The 22795-nt window shown below is 36.3% G+C and overlaps 1 protein-coding gene across 5 annotated transcripts in view; it reads right to left on the bottom strand.

The window, feature by feature from the left end:
• The window catches only part of PARD3B (par-3 family cell polarity regulator beta), a 1291415-nt gene extending 1269585 nt beyond the window's left edge, over positions 1 to 21830 (bottom strand). For 3 of the 5 annotated variants that reach the window (XM_074191565.1, XM_074191566.1, XM_074191564.1), the window contains exon 1: positions 21591 to 21830. In XM_074191565.1, coding sequence (XP_074047666.1) covers positions 21591 to 21710 — 120 coding nt within the window. In that variant the 5' untranslated portion in view covers positions 21711 to 21830. The remainder of the gene's footprint in view (positions 1 to 21590) is intronic. The other 2 variants (XM_074191568.1, XM_074191569.1) reach the window with 1 other exon arrangement.
• Between the last annotated feature and the right edge of the window lie 965 nt (positions 21831 to 22795).

The raw sequence follows: 22795 nt of genomic DNA on the forward strand, positions 1-22795 counted from the left end.
TTCCCTTATGAATCCTAAAGCTATAAAAATCTTAAATTTTGGTTCATACCCTTCAGTATCAAGAATGTACATTCCAGGAATCTTCTCAGTGGAACCAAGATGGTGCCCTGAGAATTCCCAGAAACTCTTTCCCAAAAAACTCCAAAAGCCATAGAATTAAGACTCAAACCATATTTTAAAGGGGAAGAACCCACAGAAAGACTGAGGGAAGCAATTTCCCAGTCCAAAATAACTTGTTAGATCCACAGGAAAGGTCTGTTCCACTGGGACTGGGCATTGGAAAAAGTCCCAGCAAAGGGACTTTTTTTTTACCTCAGCCATGCCATGCCGTACCAGAGCTAACCACTCCAGCCCTCCAGGAGCAGCCTGTGAGGCACCTAGGTCACCAGGGGCACCTGGATCCTTGGCGGTTTCTAGACCTCTTAGCCCAGGAAGCACTAAGGGTAGATTGGAGGGTCAGAGAGAAAACTCTGCCACACTAGAGTGAGCTCAGAGCCCAGGACCACCACTGGCTGCTTCCAGAATGCTCAGCCCACTGATGATAAGACGGTCAGGGAAGACTGTAGAGGTCTTCAGCTATCCCTGGGACAGTACTCAGCTGCTTTGCACATACTCAGAACTAGATCACTGTCTGGGCCCCACACTATCATAGCTGAGCAGAGACTCTCCTCACAGCTCCAGGGCAGAGGAGAATGCTCGTGCTCATCCACAGAGCAGAGCATAGACCAAGAGAGCAGTCAAAGACTCTAATAAGACCTTGAGGAATTGGGGTCCCTGGGGGGTCCCAAAAACCCCTAAAAAGCTTTGGAAGTATGATAAATCAGTCAATGTAGAATGGAGCTAAAGGAAGCTGATGACTTTGTGAGAAATCAAGAAACAATAAAACAAAACCAAAGGAATGAAAAATAAGAAGAAAATGTGAAATATCTAATTAGAAAAACAACTGACCTGGAAAAATAGATCCAAGAGAAATAATTTTAAAATTATTGGGCTACCTAAAAGAGCCTAGGAAAAAAGAGCCTAGACTTCATTTTTTAAGGAACAATACAGAAAAATTGCCTGAGATTCTAGAAGCAATGGGTAAAATAGAAATTGAGGGAATCTACTGATCACCTCCTGAAAGAGATCCCCCCCAAACTCCCAGGAATTTTATATCCAAATTCCAAACTCCCAAGTGAAAGAGAAACAGCCAAAAAGAAACAATTCAACTACTGTGGCACTACAATCACATTTACACAGAATTTGGCAGCATCTAGATCAAGGGCTTATAGAGCTTGGTATATGATATTCTGGAATGAAAAAGAGCTTGGACTGCAGCCAAGAATCAACTACCCAGAAAAACTGAACATCCTTTTTCAGGGGAAACAATGGACATTCAATGTAACAGGGGACTTTCAAACTTTGCTGTTGAAACAATCATAACCGAACAGAAAGTCTGATCTCCCAGTACAGAACTAGATCACTGTCTGGGCCAGGACTCAGGTAAAACTTAGAGCTGGTGGGAAAAAAAGTATTAATTATGAAGGATTTAATGATTTTGAAATGTCTGTATTCCTACATGGGAAGTGATAACTCATATAAAACTTCTCATTTATAGGAGAAGTTATATATGGACAAGGCAAAGGAAGGAGTTGAATATAATTTGTATAGAGTATAAAGACAGATTCAATGGATGATGAAAGAAAGTAATGGGAGAAAAGAAAAGGAGTAGAATGGGCTAAGATATTTCAGGTAAAAGAGTCAAGGAAATGCTTCTGCAGTGGACCAGAAGAGGTGGGGAAGGTGAGGGGGAATGACTTGGAGAGGAAATAACAGCGTATCCTAGAAGAAAAAGGAGAGGACAGATACAACACACTTCTAAGGAGGGCCAGGATAAAAGGAGAGAGAGAGAAAGAGAGAAAGAGAAAGACAGAGAGAGAGAGAGAGAGAGAGAGAGAGAGAGAGAGAGAGAGAGAGAGAGAGAGAGAGAGAGAGAGAGAGAGAGAGAATAGAATAAATTGGAATGGGGAGGAATAGAATGGAGGGCAAACAATAGCAACTGTGGTTAAAAAAAATTTGAAGCAACTTCTCTGATGGACTTATGAAAAAGAATGCAACCTATCCCAGAGACAGAGCCGATGACATCTGAACACAGACTGAAGTACACTTTTTTTCCTACATTTCTCTTGAGGTTTCTCTCTGTTTTGAGGGGGTTTATGTTTACTTTCACAATAAGATTACTGTAAGAATGTGAAAATAAAATGTTATACAAATGTAACAGAAAAAAGAAATGCATATTCCAAATAATAACCAAAATTCATATATATGGATGAGTTTAAAGATTCTTCTCTATTTGAAATTGTTTTCTATCCCAATCCAAGTAAATTAACAAAAAACAACAATAAAAAGATCAACTTTCAACCAAAATATGACTTGTAAAAGTCTTGTTAAGTTTTCTTAACAGACATATGAAGGAAAGGTGTTCTCAATTCCTAAATTTTTTAGTTTACAGTAATGAAAAGAAATGAATGTTAGCTTTTGGATCTCATTCTTAATATAAGTTTTTCTCAGAGAAGAGAAAAAAATCATGTTATATACATTCAGTTTCTTTAGCATCACTTAACACCCAGTAAATAAAATGCTACCAGAGTCTACCTGAGATGAGTATTTTATGAGAAGACACTTAAAATGTTTTAATCCATGCTGACCAAAATAAGAGCTCTCTCCTTTAACAGTAGAATCACTGGGTCTGATACTTTATTCAATATGAATACAAATACCCTTGAGACTAAGAAGCCCCTACTTCATCCATTAAAACAGAGACCCAAAATTTGTGTTTAAAGCAAAATGCTATTTTCCAATTGAATGCTGTTAAATCAGTTCTTCTGTATGCCAATTAATTTTACAAAGACTGAGAGTCTTCTTTTCTTCATGTCAATAATTACACTCTTGAGCTTCCCACCCTCCCCCCACACACACACACACAAAACCATCTTGCAAACACATATCTGAATAAGGGATATTGGGTAAGAGAGTATGGCTGACAATGAAACCTATCACCACTCTGAGAAAGCAAGTAGATTAGCAATATTGTTTTCAAATATGAAATGTCAGCACATTTTTTAAATATTACACAGATAGTTTTTCATTTAGGAAATGTTTCTGAAAAGTAGAATTTCCCATTTTGAATGTTATTTGTTCTACCTCCTCTCCTCTCTGCAGTGGGATAGTCCATATAAGAGGACAAACTAAAACTACTCAAATCACAAATCATATATCCTTGCTCATGTCACTCTCTCTCTAATGTCAGCTTCTTGAGTATAGGGGCTATTTCATGTTTGTCTCTATATCTCCAACAGATAGCTGAGTTTTAACACACAATAAGTTCTTAATCAATGCTTTCTTCATTGATTCACACAGTGTTTTAAAGTTTTCATGTACTTTCCTCGGACTATGAATCCTATGAAATAAACAGAACAAGTAAGTATTATCTTATTTTACAGATAGGCTTAGAAAAGACAAATTACTTTCTTATAAGTCAGATGGCCAGTAAAGAGTATAACTGAAAATCAAATTCAAAATCCAGAGAACATTTTTTTATTGCATTTGTAAAAGAAGAAATGGTAGAGACAAAATCTCAAACCAACTTCTGAATCTGATCATGTCTGAATTATAGAATAGATTTGAGGACACTGTCCATTTGCTGTTTATCTTAAACTCGGGCAAAAGATGAGACCAATAACATATCTGAATGTGAAAGTGGGAATTACCACTATAATTAATATTTATTTACAAGTAATTTATGTGGCTATATGAGGGAACATAAAAATAAACTTTGCCCTCTATAATGCTGTACTTCTAGGGAACGAGAAAAATCTAATTGTAACCAAAAGAAGGAGGAATTGTTCAAGATCACAAACTGAGAGTAATTAAATGAATATAAAGTGAATTCAAATTAAACATAATCTTTTCCTTCAAGTCACTGAAATCTGAATAAAGTTAGCACAGTGAATCTGAAACAACTCGGTTAGGCGGAGAAGACAATGGGGCACATTAGCAATGCCCTAAATCTCTGATGGGAATTGGTGGGTGAACACAAGAATGCCACCCCATTCAAAATTTAGTTTCAGTAAGACTCCAAAGGGGAGGTTAAAAACAAATCCTTACTCAATTTCATTAACAATTGCCAAACTGGAGTTAATCTTATGAACACTTTTCTTAGTGTCAATGGTCTAGGTTGATAAAACTTAAATTTTCCTTAAATATCTTTTAGATTTTTTTTAACATTTTATATATTTTAGCATATTAAGGTTTAACTTCACTATCAAATTAGTATTTTAACCTCAAATAAAAAGTCATATGGATTAAGCTATACTATAATAAACAAGTGCCTGATGTGATTTGATGACTTCATTTCTTATTCCTAATTAAAGCAATGAGGTAGCTGGGTGATTCAGTGAATTGACCATTGGGCCTGAAGTCAGAAAGACCTGAGTTCCGATCCAAACTCAGGCATGCATTAATTGTCTGACTATGGACAAGTCATTTAGCTTCTGCTTATTTATTCCACTGAAGAAGAAAATGACCAGCCATTTCAGTGCTGAAGCAGGGAAGATTTGTGTTTGGAAGCATATTTTGTAATCCTTTATACTGTTAAATTTTGTAAAATGTTATCTGCTCCTGGGATGTAAATTGACTCCTATTGTTCCATTGTTAAAGGTAAAATTTGAACCTGAAAGGTAAAATTTGAACCTGTTTCCCCATTCCCAACTTCCAGCTTCCAACTTTTTACCTGGTTCCAATCTCCTCATTCCTAACCCCCAGTTTCCAACCTTTTTTACCTGGTTTCGGTCATATAAGGGGGGAGGGAGTTCCCTTTGCCCTCAGAACTCAGTGAATGGGTAAGACTATAAAACCTTGTCCTAACACCCTCCTAGCCCCTGACATTCTCCCTAACCCAGTCAGCTCTCCCTGACTGTCTTTCTCTATTTATTTTCTGTTTGTTTCTCTGGGTCTCCTAAAGAAAACCTCACCTAATCTGTTTTTATTCACTTCTGTCCTCTAAGTGCTTGCTGGTTTTTTTTTTTTAACCAGGAGGAGGAAAGTTTTAATTTCCATACTTTGTAACCTTCTATAAAATCCTGAGCAGTTTTAATTCCCAGGGAGTACATGAATTCATTCACTATTCAAGGCCTCGCAATCTCTATTGGAGACCTTACCTTCTGCTAACTTATTCCACTGGAGAAGAAAATGACAAACCATTCCAGTATGTCTACCAGGAGAACCATATATACTACAACTCACAAAGAATTGAACAAGACCAAAGAAAAACATGCATAGCAATACATAAGGATAAAAAAAATGGACCTATACTGAGATCATTAGTATAGGGAAATTTCTCAAAGATGAAATTTCATCTACCAAGGACTTGCTCTGCAACTTAAAGTCTAAGAGAGAGTTGACCAGAGCAATGAGAAACTAAATGACTTGCCCAAGGTCACACAAACCTATACTTGTCAGCGATGAGATTTAAGCTCTGAGCTTTCTAATTTCCAAACTAGCTCCCTCTAGGAATAAATGCAAATTATAAATCTAACTAATGCAGATTGCTGAAGACAAGGATATTAGCAGCCAATTTAAAATGAAAAGTCCCTGTGAAAATGCTAAATAAGGCTAGCAATTTCAACTGTGACAACCAAAAAATCTCACCAAAAGAACCATCTTCTGTTACTGGAAAAAATGGTGGGGGGTATCAGAGAATGAATAGATTATAAATTTAGAGAAACAACTATTAATAAATTGGATAAGAAAATACTTAGAAAGGATTCAAGGCAATTTATAAGGATGAATAGCTGGATTAGTAAGAAAAGGGATCAAGCAATTAGCTAAGGAATTATGTGCTTTGTAAAGCTTTCTTACAAAGTGTTTTATACTATACAGAAAATAAAAATATTAAAACTTCCAGGCATACAAAAGGAAGGGCAGTGTTAGGGGTTCCCTGTGAATGATAACTGATCAACTACAATAAAATCTTACCAACTTCTGCATTCTGGGATCATCTGAATTATTATTACTAAATTCAGCCCATGGGGGAAAAGAAGGAATATTCTGATTGGGTCACAGTATCTATACTAGGCTAGTCTTTTTTGACATTGAAGTTAAAATATGCACAGGGAGAAAAGAAACCAAAGACAAGAAGAAGAAAAGTGAAGCAAAGACTAGGGAGGCATGCAATAGGCAGCAGAAACCAGGGAATTGGAAACCATGGGTGGTGACAGTAGCATCCAACAGAGATTAGAAGCAGCAGGAGAGGTGTGTGGCAATTGAAACTTTGACTGGAAAATAAGAAAATCTTCTAAGGCAGAAGATAACAGTAAAAAAATTTCATACCAAGAGGACTATGAGGCAGAGTCCAAGAAGCATTGGGGTCCCATAACAAAAGCACCCCAAGAAGTAGAGGTCAACAGCTGGGACAGGATTTAACTCAGGCTCAGTAAATATCTACATTAAATACAAATGCACTATTTCCCAGACCTGAATTTTCCAGATGCACAAAGTTTAACTTCTCAGGTACACAATACAGATTTAACTGTTTGGGGAATGAAGTCTTTTCAAACATATAATACTTCTTGGTTTCTTAAATGGAATATATACTAAGTCAAACTTTAACCTTTCAATGCAATTCCAAAAGCATCATTATGCATATAACTCCAGTTTTAGGGAACCATTGCAGTAGATGGAAGAGAAGATAGAGTACCAGCATCTGTATTAAGAAAGAGATGAGTTCAAATCCAGGCTCAGACACTAGGTATTTTACCCTGGGCAAGTTATTTAATCCTGTTTGCTTCAGTTTCCTTATCTATAAAATTAGCTGAAGAAGAAAAGAGCAAACCATTCCAGCAGCTTTGCCAAAAAATCTCAAATGAAAGACTTTGAAGTCTTGAAAGACTTGAAGAATCAGACACTACTGACTGAACAACAAAAAAAGGGCACCATATTACAATGAAGCCAGCCCTTTGGGTATAAGAATACTAGGAGTTCTTAACATTATTTTCAATCATCAACTCCTTGGAATAGTTTGATTAAAATTATAGGCATCTTCTTTTTCAAAAACAAAAAGAAAAGACATGAATTACAAAGGAAATCAATTATATTGAGATAGATATTTTTTAAATGTATTTAAACTCATAGACTCCAGGTAAGAATCTATACTTTAAGGGAATGGAAAAAACACTAATGAACCATCAAACTCTTAAAAAGACTGGTGTACTTAAAAAGTTAAGTAAATATATATGCTGAACAGAAAAGATTCCTCACAAACAACATTTCAACCAAGGAAATGATGAAGGGAACATTTACTGCTACTGAAGCTCCTCCAAATACAAAAACCAAAAATAAATGACATCAAATAATTCTATTTTGGCTTATCTATGATTTTAATAGTGTGTGTGATACATTATCTACTGTTCTTCCTTTATGTCTTCTCATCTGATGTTATTCAGCTTCCTATTTTCCTAAAAATAATCCCATAGAGAATTCAACCAATGCACTGAAATCTTACCTTTTGTTCTTTTTGGTAGTCTTCATATAGCAGTTGGGCTGTCTCTCTTTTCTCTCAGGCTCACTATATGTCCACTATATCTCTTCTAATTCTGTATCTTAAGTTTTCATAAATTCTCAATATGTCATCTAGTCCTTCTCATTTTACACATGAGGAAACTGAAGACTAGGTGGCAAAATGATTGGAAGACTAGGTGGTAAAATGATTTATCCAAGTTCATACAGGTAAGTAATGTTGTTTCACAAAGAAGAAACTCCATGTTTCTATGTACCTATGGTTTAAGGTCTCTAAATATGCTATGTAATTTCCCAATTGGATCCAATATCTTTTAGTTTAAGGTTCAATTGAACCAACCATACCACTGTCCAACTATACCACTTGTCCAAGATGTACATGTTGATAGACTGAAATGGTAGCCTGCCCTTCCAAGGTGAATGTCATAATCGAGTAAATATGCTTTCTTGAAAAACTTTGAGGGGCGACTAGGTGGCGTAGTGGATAAAGCACTGGCCCTGGAGTGAGGAGTACCTGGGTTCAAATCCTGTCTCAGACACTTAATAATTACCTAGCTGTGAAGCCACTTAACCCCATTTGCCTTGCAAAAACCTAAAGAAAAAAAACTTTGAGAAATGTATGTGACTTTATTCTGAAATTCTATGAATTTATTTTGATCTCAAATGAAAACCTCTGTTATAAATTTATCATCAATAGGAAATCGATCTTTGGGTTAGACTGTTCATTGCACATCTTTCTTTTTTTTAAAAAAAATTTTTATTCATTTAAATGATTTGCCTAAGGTCACACAGCTAGGTAATTATTAAGTGTCTGAGACCGGATTTGAACTCAGGTCCTCCTGACTCCAGGCTGGTACTCTATCCACTGCACCACCTAGCTGCCCTGACATCTCTCTTCATATTGTTGAGCCTATATCCTTATTTTATAGCAATTTCATAGCAATACTTAACTCATGTTGAACTCTCTACTTAACCTCTCCTATGGAGTCAAATAGTTTTAATTCATGACTGAATGTGCTCCAAAGAGCCTCTTCAAGTCTTCATTTTCTTATATCCAGTCATTAAATCAATTAATTTAAACAAGTATTTATTTAACCATTTAATGTATATAGCATTCTGTAAACCACAGAGAATACAAAGAAAATAAAAGCCCAACCCTGAGGCAGCTTATATTCTACCATATATATATATATATATATATATATATATATATATATACATACATACATATATATGTGTGTGTGTGTGTATATATATATCAATATATATATATATATATCAATAAGCAATTACAAAATAGTTCAAAGTATTTCTAACTGGTGGGATCAAGAAAGACTTCTCTCTTGCAAGCAGAATCACCTGAGATATGCTTGAATTCACATGGGATTCAACAAGGCAGACAAGAGTGCAAAGTTGGTAAGCAGACCTGAAAAATGGCTTACAGGTAAGACTTAGACTGTTTTGTACAGGAAACAGTTAGCAAGCCAATTTGAAAGGAATGGATAATATGTGGAAGTAAATAATATAAATCCTCACTAATTCAGAATCTTTGTTAATCTAACAGCCTAATATTTGTTAAATATCCATTAATGCATAGCACTAAACAAAGAATTATGGAGACATAAACAAAGAATCAAGTTTCATCATCAAGAAGCTTACAATCTAATTAGGGAGAAAATATATGAATATCTATGAAGAAGAAACTTTATGTAAATGACTATTCTAGAAAATAAAGGCATTGTTTGTATAGCTGTTGCATGCTGATAATTACAAATCAGTCATTTATTCATCGTAGTGGCCTTGAGAAAGATTTCTTCTAAAAATAAGAGTTAATTCAATGGCCTCTATACAGACATAGAGTATATATGTGGGTACACACATTTATGCATTTATACGTACATATATGTATACTTATATATGTGTATATTTAAGTAGACTCATCATAATACATGTATTTCTATATTTTATAATGTATATATATTTATATATATATGCATATATACAACTATATAATGACAAAGATATATAACATTGACATACAGATACACAGGTACACATGCAAAATGTGTCTATTTTTATGCATTTCTACTCCAATGTAATAAATCATGGAATGAGAGGAATAATTCTTTTTAGACTTTAAAAATATATTAAGTGGTAATCAAGTCCATCTTGATGACAAAACTGAGGTCCTAAAAGATTAAATGATTTGACTCAAGATCACATAGTTTATTATAGGCAGAGACAGGATGAGAAATCTCCAATTGTTAATCAAGTACTCTTTCCTCCATATAAAACCACACTGATATTCCATAATTCAAATTGACTTTCTACTCACTATAATTTTACCTTTGGATTAATGAATTTCATTTTAAGTGTTATTGCAGAAATAAAGAAGTTGCTGCTTTTTAAAAATTCTATATGTATGTAACTATGGTTAACCCTGGATTAGCTACAGTGTCACAAAGCTAGAAATGAAAGAATTTACAGGCTGTCATACAAGTGAGGAAACCAAGGTACAGAGCAGTTCAGTAATTTGACCAAAGTCATGAGAAGTAAGGTAAATAAGTAATCTACCAAGGCATTCCAGGAACAATTTAAACAGAAAGTTTTCTGACTTTAGAGTTAATGTTCTTTCCACTGCACTTCTCATTACATATTCCCACTTGATCTCTCTATCTTTGGACTCATTTCTAATCCATTTTACATACATTTAATAGTTTAGGATAATAGGAAGGAACTTTAGAAAAAGTTGAATTACTTTAACTCTTAGAAGATTTGCCCAGTCACATATTCAGTATTGAAATTTAGGTCCTGACTACAAATTCATGACTCTCTCTACAAAGATTATTCTTCCTAAAGTATGATTTTTAGTATTTTTTTTGCGACTCTACTGCCTGTAGGATAAAATTCAAATTCCTTTGCCTAACATTCAAGACCTTTATCATGGTCTAATTTCTATCTTCTATATATAAATCCTTTGCTCTAATGAAATTGGTAGATTGACCCTGAAATGAAAATTTAAGTTAACATATTAGATCAGACCCTAAAAATCTATCCCTTCCAGTAATCTATTTCTAACTGAGGATCTAGGAGACTTTCCATTGGAGAATGTGGCAATTTGCCATGATTTTAACTTTAAAGATTGGGTATAACCCAGATTTTCTTTAGATCATTTATGCTGTTATCATTCATAAATCTAAGTAAGCAAAACCTTCTTGAATCAATTTATATTTTCTTCCTTTGAAGATAGTTGGATGAATTGAATTTGTGAAGCACTTCTGGCATTTTGACATTACTTTACTCTACTTTCAAAGGATAATTACAAAACCTACTATCCCAGAAGTTGGTAGAGAAAATATGTTTACCTTCCCAATTTTATCCATCATTTTTGAATTTCACTCACATAATTTCTCAACATTTACCTTCTTAGAATAAAAAAAATCCTAATCCTGGAAAAGACAATACACTGTAGATATTCTGAAACAGAGGGAAAAAATTGGTGTTATTTAAGCCAAACAATCTTTATTTATCATTTGCTGAGAGTTGGGAAAATAAGGCATTGAACAAATTGGGAAAGACTTGGAACAGTCACTGTGGGGAGTACAAAAGGAAATCAACAAATTTCTCCCACATATCTTGCTGTAAAAGCCTAAAAGTAATGGTAAGCCAAAAAAATATTAAACACTGACAACTTGTTGCAATTGAAATTAAAAGATCATTTTTTTTTAATGAGATGTCATCCATAAATAACGTAAAACAAAAAAAGAATAAAGTTTAAGGGGCAGCTAGGTGGCGTAGTGGATAAAGCACCAGCCTTGGAGTCAGGAGTACCTGGGTTCAAATCCGGTCTCAGACAATTAATAATTACCTAGCTGTGTGGCCTTGGGCAAGCCATTTAACCCCATTTGCCTTGCAAAAACATAAAAAAAAAGAAGAAGAAAGTTTAAATTGTAAATCAAACCAAATACTCACAAGATGAAATCAAATTTGGACTGGAAATAACTTTGAACCAGTTATGAGCATTTTGTTTCAGATCAAAGATCTTTATCAAGCTATATTCTTCAAATTCTGGAGGTGTCTATACAAAAAAAGGCTAGGATTATTTAATCCACTGTCTCCTCCTGACTCTTTCCCACAAAAAAGGTAATAACCCAGAACCTAATATTAAAAGTTCTCTATTCAATTCATGTTATGACAAAGAAAAAAATTATCTTCTCAGAATGACTAATAAGTCAGGCTCTCAATTTTTCCTAGGATTTATAAAGTTGCTAGAATTTCTGGGCCAACCTATTTCTGGGCCAAGCTCTGACCTTTAGTAAGTCTCAAGATCCAGCTCTCACTTTCCTGCTCAAGAAAGACAACTGATATTCCATACTCAAAACTGCCAAATTCATACTCAGTCTCTACTGTATCATTAGTTATAAGAGTTTAAAGTTAGGTGTTTAAAATAAATAGCAGATTTTAATGGAACTACCAATATTATTTTTAAAAAATGAATACAATATCTCTCAAAATAAAATGTGTTCTTAGTAGAGGAATCATCTCTCCTATTTATTCTAAGCACTTTTCAGTTAAGAAAGTACTTTCCTCATCATAACCCCATGAAGTGGGAAATGCAAATATAACTGCATATTTTACAGAATTAAAACAACAACAAAATCCTTTGATTTATTACACATTAATAAGAATAGTGAAAGGAAAATGCTGCTTAAATAATGCAATAAATGTCACATATCTCATGAATCTTCAGGAGATCACAATTACAAAGTTCTGCTTTTGAAAATCTGAACTGCTTGATACTAAATCTCAAACTGATTAAAAACTTAGTCAAGCTCCAAATCTAAAACTTTAAATCTTAAAGAATCAATGTTTTCCAAGTCTAAAGTACTGTAAAGTCTACCGGCTGTGAAGCATCAATATTAAAAAAGAATTAGGGAGAAGATGATGTTAGTCTAATACTTAATCACATTAGAGTAAGAAAATACATAATAAAAATGTACATCTGCTTTCATAAAACTAAAGAATAATCATGTTTATAAAATATAAATTAGGTGTGATTATATATTATCTACTTAACAGAAAAGGATTCACAAGATACTTGCTTTGTAATTCCCTCAAGGCAGTTTATATAAACCTTTTAAAGACAGTCTTAAAATCTTAAGGTTCTTTAAGATATTTATTGCAAAATAATTCTTGGGGAAAAAAAGACTCTTATGAAGTTCTTTAAGATAGATATTGCAAAAATTGAAGGTACATCTCTAATTTAAATTTCCAACATTCAAATCAACAAAACCTGAAACTGGTCATTTCTCTTATAGTGGGAAACAACACAATCTGATTTCTTCAAAGCTCTCTCTCCATAATACAATATATAAGATCTTGGCTTCCCTGGTTTCTTCAAACCTCAACTCAAATACCATCTTCTGCCAGAAAGCTTTCCCAAGTATACAGCATGAGCTTAATAAATGCTTGTTGACTGATTCAGAAAGAGCTTTAAAGAACATCTAATCCATAACTTATCCTGGGATCTATGTCTAACTTTCTTAATAGTTTTGATAACTGTATTTAAATATAACTGATTTCTTTTACAATTCCTTATATTTTCTTTTGTATATTTAAAAACATAATTCTGACAAGGGGGTCTGAAGACTTTTGCCAAAGTATCTGTCATAGTAAGAATAAGCTCTTAACACTGCAAAACATGGAAATAAGGGGATAGGGAATTAAAGTGTTTTATCATGTTCTGTTAATTAACTCATAAGATCATTCTTTTTTGACAGGCAATGTGACTTGGTCATCGTAACATAATTGGTAAAGATTAGGGCTAAAATTAAAATGTAAAGCTTTGGACTTGAAGTCCAAGCATTAAAGCCAAGTTCAATTTCATTACAGATAGTATGTAAAATCAAAACATCTGTCATACAGAGTATGAAAATAGACATAAGATACTTTTGTGTCAATATTTTTCCTCTTCACTTTTTGTGATTTTGACAAAACTAATGATTTCTTTATTGTAAAAGGGAAAAAAAGAACTAAATCTTGATTCCTCAAACTAATGGAAAGGGGTACTAGTAAAAAGCCCAAAAGACCAAATTCGACAATAACTTATATGTGACTTAAATTCTCTTTTTGAACTTCTACTTATAACATGGTCTTGTCAGAATTCTCAGAAATTTGCAATAATTCAAACCACACTATAAAGGTCTGCATATCCTGCTCTATCCTTAACTAGTCTCTCTTCCTTGCTAGGATGAATCCCAGGATTTGCTTGACTAGGGCAAAGAACTTATATATGGCACACCCAGGCTACCTCAACAACCATCCTGATCCAGAGTCAAGTTATTCAGTCTTAGAAGGTTCCCTCTTCATGGGAGTTCCCAGAGATTAGAGTAAACAAAGATCCCTTTGTGTCAACAATGTCTTTAATGAAGGCAAGTAACAATGTCAACAAGAGTGTGAAAGTAAGAACTACATGAGATAATGAAAAACTCTCCCCCCAACTTAAATTCCTTTAAAGACGGTTATAGGAGTCAAAATCAAAGATCCCATCAGGAATCATGCTTAACTAAACATGGAATCCAACTGCAAATGAGACCAAGATTGGAGAACGATTTCCCCAAAAGGGTTAGCTTAATTTTTCTCTAATATTGAAGATTGTTGTCTTTCCAACCCTAGTAAATCAGAGTTTCCTGAACATACCTCAACGCCTGATCAGAAGAAGGACCAAGCTATAAATGTGAATGGATCAGCAAAAATCCAACATTACTACTAGTAACCCAAAGAAGATATTATACCCAACTAAGTAATGCTGAATCATTAACATTATTATCTTCATTTGATCATAAATCAGATCAACTTAACAAATATATTTGAGTGCATACTATGTGTAAGACTATGAGTTATACACAGAAATGTAATACAGTTGAAGAGAAAATGGTACAAATACATGAAAAGTTAAACAGAAGAATCAATTACCTTCCAAGCACTTCTCAGACAATATCATCCTCAAATAAATAGGAGTCTTGACTGTGAATTTTCTAAGACACTGGTATTACCAAGATTCCCGAGTTCTAGTTTTAATACTGTTCTCACATAGAAAATTATTACCAAAAAATAAGGCATTTGGATTATTAAACAAATTAAACAGATCCTAAACAAAAGGTCTGACAAGCTTCTGACAAGTGTTCAAAAACTGTTTACTTGAAGACAATCTTCTTTTTTCTATGTCACTGTGCCTGCTAGCTTATAAATTTGACTTTATACATTACTCTTGCATTCACCTAAAACAGTATACTTTCCTCAATAGATTTCTCTTTTCTTCTCTATGAGCTTTCACTCTGACTATAGCTGTCCACTTACTCTAGTCACATTTGGTTCAGTTTACTTGAGAAGAAATAAGCCTATACTGCATCCTACACCTTCTTTCCACTCCTACAATCACTTCACCTCTCTTGAATTGCTACACCAAGTAGTAGTAGGCAGACCTGAGTTCCAATATGCCCTCTGACACTAGGTGTACAGCCCGGGCAAGTCACTTAACCTTAGACTCATTTCCTCAACTATAAAATGAAAATAATAACAGCTATCCTACAAGTTTATTCTCAAGATCAAATGGATATTTGTAACAAGTATATAGGAAAGTACCTGCCACATAGTAGATATGATGTAATAGCTTATTCCTTTCCCATTCCTCTACCTACAAAATGGAATCTACATTTAATACTAGCTTCTTTAAGCAACATTATAATATCCTTAAAGCTAACTTATCCATTTAAAATCCAGGCAGCTAAGTGATACAGAGGACAGAGGACCAGACCTGGAATCAAGAAGATGTAAGTTCAAATCCAGCCTCAGACACTAGCTATGTGACCCTGGGCAAGTCAATGAATAATTTTTGTCTCAGTTTCCTTGTTTGTAAAATGATCTGGAGAAGAAATGGAAAATCACTCCAGTATCTTTGCCAAGAAAAAAGAAAACCCCAAATGAGATGACAGAGTTGGACACAACTCAACAACAAAATAAGTGTATAAAATCAATTCAAGGGGGCACCTAGGTGGCATAGTGGATAAAGCACCAGCCCTGGAGTCAGGAGTACCTGGGTTCAAATCCGGTCCCAGACAATAATTACCTAGCTGTGTGGCCTTGGGCAAGCCACTTAACCCCGTTTGCCTTGCAAAAACCTATAAATAAACAAACAAATAAATAAATGGACAATCAGATAAATAAATAAATAAGTAGAGTTCAAGCTAACAAATATAAGATACCTACAGTATGCAATGTACTATACTAAAGTCACATGTTTCCATCTAAACAAGAAAACAAACTCATGAATTAATAGGCTATTTGTAAGCCATACCATTTTCTTCTCAGGCTTTCCTGTCTCTTTGTATTTCTATTTTACCCTTTGTCAAAATGATAACCTAAACTCAACTCATCAATCAACTAACTTGGAAGCAAGGATTCATGGTGCATAAATTTTACCCCAAATTTCATTACCCATAATTAAAGTTTCTTCTACCTTTGAAGTCTTGGACAGAATCTCTCCATCAATCTATGTTCCCACCTACTTCTGGTCTTATCTCTTGCTGACTCAGATTATTCCCTTCATTCCTCAAATACCACTTTTCTTTGTTTCTCCTCAGCAGGTGGTTGATGCTCTCTCACACTACCCACAAAATTCTGAAGTTTCTTTAAGCCTCATTTAGCTTCTAGACTATTTAGAAATCTCAGTTCCTATCCTAAATCTTTAAACTTGACTGTCTATTAAATTAAGCCCCTGAACTACAGAAATTTGGTATGCTTATTCTCCCCCCCCTCATAAATATCTTTTTACAGCACTCTCTACCCATGGCCAACAAGATTGTATACATAATTTTATTCTGCTTTCATGTAGAAAGTTCAAATCAAATTACAAAAAATCCTTAGGTATTACTCAGAAACAAGACTGCTTTTTCTATGGTCTATATAATCTACAAAATAAAAGAAGTATCCAAATAATTGTGATCATGCTTCATGTAGTTAGAAATATAAAAATGATACATTTTAAGTCGATGCAATCTTTGGGCACTCATTTGCTGACAAAATAATGGTACCAGCCATTTTAATTGTCTTTTGAGCAATAATTTTTAAAAATTAGGATGGCCTACAAATGACTTGCACTTTTATTTTATTTAACAGATAGTTTTAAGCACACATTTTTTCATAAGCAGATCAAAGTTTTTCTCAGTGAAATTCATATGCATGCATAGGCTGATAGAGTTCAGAATACTTTTCCTACTTTTCAGTAGGAAAAATCAAAATACAGCTTTAGAAATCCTGTGAGGAAGAAGAGGCATTTGAAAAATGTCATTGATTTAGATTAACAAAAACAGTTTTTTCCCAACTTGCTTTATTAATGTCCTTTGGTTTCTCACATATAGATAATGGAAGAAATATACTTTATATGTATTCTTGAATTTTTAATAAATGGAAATATGAATTGGTGTGGAACATTTATTCGCATTCTTTAAATGGTTCAAGAACCTTAGGAAGAGGAGTGAATTTTTGGTTTAGGGGTTATGAAATAGGGAGTGAGACAAATAGCAAGTATAGTTACTATTTTTTTGGGGGGGGGATTTTTCAAAAATGAAAAAAAGCAGCATTTTTTTAGCAGCAGATGACCTTTAAATGTCACTAACTTACTGATATGTAAATATAAACACAGAGAAATGTAATGTCAGGTAACTATAATAAACTGATCGATGCAATTATAATGTGTTCTATGATATTATAAATTACATCAAATCCAGAATGCCAATGATTCAAATGCCTTTTAAAACCAAATTGCAATTCACTAAATATGATTTAATAGATAAATCAATAAAAACAGGCATTGGTGGGGGTTTTTTGTGAAACATATGCTCCACTGTTACAGCATATTTCTGCATCTTGGACAGCTCCATACATTCATGTTATAAATGTACAAGACTTAAATCAATTTTTTTATAACCAGAATGCAAAAAAAAAAACCACACCAAAATAAAATCTGTTTGAAGCTCATTTTTATTTTTAATTTTAGTCAACTTTCAAAAGTTGGTTGAATGTGAACTTAGAATTATAGTTTCCAAGTTTAAAAACAATTCTCAATTCTATTTGTGCTGTATAATAGAAATTTCACCATTAATATGCAATTTGAACAGTGGTGAAAGCTATGTAGAAAGTCCACTTTCCACAGATCGACACGTCAGGATGAGAGGAGGCAATGTAATATGATGAAAATGAGTGAAACATTAAAAAACCAGGGTTATTTTAGTCCTGGCTTGACTACTAGCTATCTGTCTGTCTGTCTGTCTATCTATCTATCTATCTATATCTATCTATCCATCTATCTGAAGACCCTAAGAATCCAAACAGTATTTTAACTTCTCTGAGATTCAGTTTCTTCATCTGTTAAATGAAGATAACAATATTTATACCCTGCCCAACTCAGTTTTTAGAAGTATCAAAAAAGGGTAAATCAAAGAATTTTGAAAACAGCAAAGTGCTATGGGTTAAGATTCTATACATTACAATTAGTATGGAGCTAAATTTTGGTAAATTATATTAGATGCTCATGTCACTCTTTACCTCTAAAATGCCTTTTTAACCCAACTCAAATGCCATAAGTCTATGAAGACTTCTCTGAATTTCCACTTTCTAGCTGGATTTTGAACTATATTGAGGGTCAAAGATTCCCTTTAGCAGTAAGTCTGGTGAAACTTATAAACCTCTTCTCAGAATGATGTTTTTAAATGCCCCAAATAAAATACATGAGATTACAAAGGCAACAGATTTTTTTTTGAGATGTAGTTATTAAAATACTTCTTTAAAAAGTTCCCATGACCCAGGTAAATCCCAGCAGAGTTAACTGTATATATTTGATATCTCCAAATTAAAACCATGTTTTAATTAATCCATTTGGCCTAGTGGCTTACAGAGTCCTTCATACATTGGGGGAAGGGTGAGCACTTAACAAATGCTTATTCATGAGATATTCATGAGAGCTAGAGTATTCTCCTCCAAAGTTTGACTTTATTCCTAACTGCATGAAATGTATCTCAGAAGTATAATACATTCATAAAAGTAGTACTTTGTATCATTTAGTATAAAAACTTAATTTTGGTGGACAGAGTAAAGGAAAGTATATCTTAGAAATGTCATACACATATATTATATATATATGATATATAAATATACACACATATATGATGTTTGTCCTTCATTCTGGAAGAAGACCATAATATCAGGGGGGTTGATGCCATGACAAGCATATGAATTGGATTTGATTGAAGGGGTGTTTTGCTAAATCACCAACCTCAATTTCTCCTCCAGAACCATCTGAATCCAGTGACTAGAAATGAATCAGGATGACTGGAGATGGCACTGGATACAAGGCAATCAGGTTTTAATGACTTACCCAAGGTCACACAGCTAGTAAGTGTCAAATGTCTGATGCTGGATTCAAACTCTTATGTGATACCTGTAAGTTTAAAGTACCCATCCCAGGTGTTCATATGGTCTAGTTGTGCCCAACCTGTGGTAGAGCATTCCCGAGCTCATATTGTTCTGATCAGTCACAGTAATTTGCCTCAAATATAGTGATGAGATTTTGATCTTCAATAATGAAGGACAAAAACCAAATATATAATAAATTATAAATATGTGTATATATATATATATATATTTATAAAAGGTTCTTTCATTTCTATTTCAGATGGTCATAGGACATTCAAAGAAATCAGAAAGCATCTTTCCAATAATCTAGTTCTAGCATCTCTTTAAGGGGGAACTCATACAAAAATTTACCTATCATAACTTTAGTCCCCTTCATTCTGCTCTCATTATCATCACCCTCACTGAGGTCCTCATCAATTCTCACCTGCTCTTCACAAAGTTGTCAAAAAAAAATCCAAAAGCTCCTCCTAAATATAAATGTGACTTACTCCCATGCTGCAGATGCTTCAGTGGGTTTCCTATTTTCTACAGAATGAAATCCATATTCATCAACCCAGAATGAAAGGGCCTCCACAATCTGACTCCAACATGCTTCCCTTTGTGAACCCTTTATTCCAATTCAAGTGGATGTTTAGCTATTCTCTGAACTAAACTTACCATCTCCACTGAATTCACAAAAACTTTTCTCCATTCCTGGACTGCATAGTTTCCCCATCTCTATTATTTAAATATTTTTTCTTACTTCAAAATAGCTCAGCTCAGATACCCCTTTCTCCATGGAGCTTTTTCTGACCTCAGGTGAGATTGTTCTCACTTTCCTCAAATTTTCTTTGAGCACTTTTCATCTCTCCTATGCTCATTTCAACTGTATTGTATTAATTCATAGGCTGCCCATATTTCTTTGCCCTCCTTGAGAGAACTTCATTCCTAAAAATTGGAAACCGTTTCTTTTTTCTTTTAATTTTTGTAACCCCAATGTTTGCTTAACTGCACTGAACATCAGGCCTTGTATTCTGTCTTGTTAGAAGATGTATGTAGGGGGTGTCTAGGTGGTGCAGTGGATAAAACACCAGCCTTGGAGTCAAGAGTACCTGAGTTCAAATCCAGCCTCAGACACATAATAATCACCTAGCTGTGTGGCCTTATGTTAAGCCCATTTGCCTTGCAAAAACCTTTAAAAAAAAAAGGAGGAAGAGGAGGAAGAAGATGTATGTAGTGGGAAGAGTCTGAGAGAACCCAGATACAATTTCAGTTCAGCTGTATGACCTGTAGGCAAGTGACTTAAACTCTTTGAGCCTCAGTTTACTATCTTTACTATCTTTACTTAAAAAGGTGGAAGAGGAGGAGGAAGGAGTGGAAGAGGGGGAGGAAGGAGTAGAAGAAAACTCTAAAAGCCTTTGGAACCCTAGGATCACAGAATTCCTTTGGTCATTAACAAAATATTTAAATAATTAATTTAAAGGTACCCTAAGGTTAAAAAAAAAATTCCAAAATATTAGGAGATGGTTATTGTTCAGTTCTGTTTAACCCATTGGTTAAAACCACAGCACACCAATAACTGTCCTTGGGGTTTTCTTGGCAAAGATATTGTAGTGGTTTGCCACTTCCTTCTCCTGTGAATTAGGCAAACAAAAGTTAAGTGACATACCCAGGGTCATGCAGTTACTTAATATCTAAGACAGAATCTGAACTCAGGTTTCTCCTGACCGCAAGTCATCTTGAGCCACCTTGCTGCCTCAATTTTACAACGAATTTTATTTTACAGTAATTTTTATTTTTCAACTTACTTTTTTCAATTCAAAACACTTTAACGCACCTTTAACATGATACAGAAATAGAATACTAGTGATAACTTGTTTTCTGGATCCATCCCCCCAGCAAAAAAAGAAAGAAAAAGAGTGAATGGCATAGTGTAAGTTATCCTTCCGACCAGAGTTTCTGCAAGTCACTGAAAAAAACAGCTTAATTAGAGGTTGAAGCACTACTTGCAAAAACATCTATTACCTAGCCCAAATAAACTTTTGATACCTGATCATTTCCTTGGGGAAGAAGAGAGAAAAAGTATTAGGGTCAATCTCCCAACTTTATTTTTTTAAGGGTTTTTTTTTTGCAAGGCAAATGTGGTTAAGTGGCTTTCCCAAGGCCACACAACTAGGTAATTATTAAGTGTCTGAGTTCGGATTTGAACTCAGGTCCTCCTGATTCCAGGGCTGGTGCTCTATCCACTGCGCCACCTAGCCACCCCTAATCTCCCCACTTTTTAAACTAGCTCCTCATAACACTGCTAAAGCACAGAAACCAAGACTTCTCCAAAAAAGTAAGATGAAAATACAGATCCTAAAATCTGAGTGCAGAGTAGGGGTGATACCTCCGTGACCTATGCCCCAAGAGGTCTGGGAGTTCCCAACACTTGGATCTGAGGTCCAGGGGGTTACCTGGACTCCACCCAGGGCCTCCGACAGGTGTCAGGTGTGATTGGGGGTTCCCCAGGTAGAGGAAGGAGTGACACCTGTCCGGCACCCCCTGATCCGCCCCCCGCCCCGCCATCCAAAGACTGGCTTTACCTTCTCCTTGGCTTTGAGGTAGCGCTGGAGAGCCTGCTGGGTGAGGTCTCGGACGCGGAGCTGGCCCTCCTTGCAGGGCACCACGATCCCCATCCTCCCGAAACAGACGGTCACTTTCATCCTCGCCAAGCGGCGGCCAGTAGGGAGCACCCCGGCAACCAGAACAACAGTGCGGGGCGGGGAGGCCCCGGCGTGGCTGGGAAGCGGGGCTGCCCGCGCTCCCGGGGCCCGGGCCAAGGCTGGAGGTCAAGGGGATCGGGGAGCGGAGGGGGCGGCGCTGGGAACAGGTGTGTCCGCCCCGTCCCGGGAGGCACGCCCACCGGGGGCGCAGGGCCCCCGCCTCCCGCCGCCCCGAGAGGGGCTCGGGCACGTGGGGCCGGGCTGCTCCCGGAGAGGCTGCGCCCCGCTCCGGGGCTCCCGGCGCTCAGGTGAAGCGCAGGCCGGGCCGCCGCCGCCCGCCGCTCCCCCCTCTTCATGTCCCGGCCGCGGCTCCCCGCCCGCTCCCCGCGAAACTGAAAGTCCCGGGCCCGAGCAGGGCCCCCCTCCCGGCGGGGGCCGTGCCGATGCCCGCCCGGCTCGGGCCCCGGAGTTAGGAGGCGGCGGAAAAACTTTTGTGGCCCAGGTCCCGGAGTCGTCCCTCCTCTTCTTCCTCCTCCTCCTCCTCCTCCTCCTCCTCCTCCCTTCTCCAACGCGGCCGCGCTCCGCGCACTCCCTGCTCCCTGCAGCCCCGGGGGCCAGGCCTTACCCCGGCTCTTAAAGGGGCCGCGGCGCCTCCCCCCACCCCAGCTCCTTCTCGGGCCTCGCCACGCTGCAGTAGGGCGCGGGCTTGGAGGTACGGGGCTGGTAACCCGAACCTGGAAACTACCTACACGCACACACACACACACACACACACACACACACACACACACACACAGAGTCAGCGGCCCAGGGGATTGGTAACGGGAACCCTGGCTTACACCCCCGGGAACTGAAACCGGATCTCATAAGCACACTTAAGGGAATGGTAACAAGAGTGCAAAGCTGCATCTCTCTCTCTCTCTCTCTCTCTCTCTCTCTCTCTCTCTCTGTCTCTCGTTTCTCTCTCTATCTGTCCTTTATCTCTCTCTCTATAGCCTCACTCCCTCTCTTCTGCCTCCCTGTCTCTCTCTCTCTCTCTCTCTCTCTCTCTCTCTCTCTCTCTCTCTGTCTGTCTTTCCTTTTCT

This window comes from Macrotis lagotis, chromosome 6 (genome assembly GCF_037893015.1).
Source record: "Macrotis lagotis isolate mMagLag1 chromosome 6, bilby.v1.9.chrom.fasta, whole genome shotgun sequence".
Taxonomy (NCBI): Eukaryota; Metazoa; Chordata; class Mammalia; order Peramelemorphia; family Peramelidae; genus Macrotis; species Macrotis lagotis.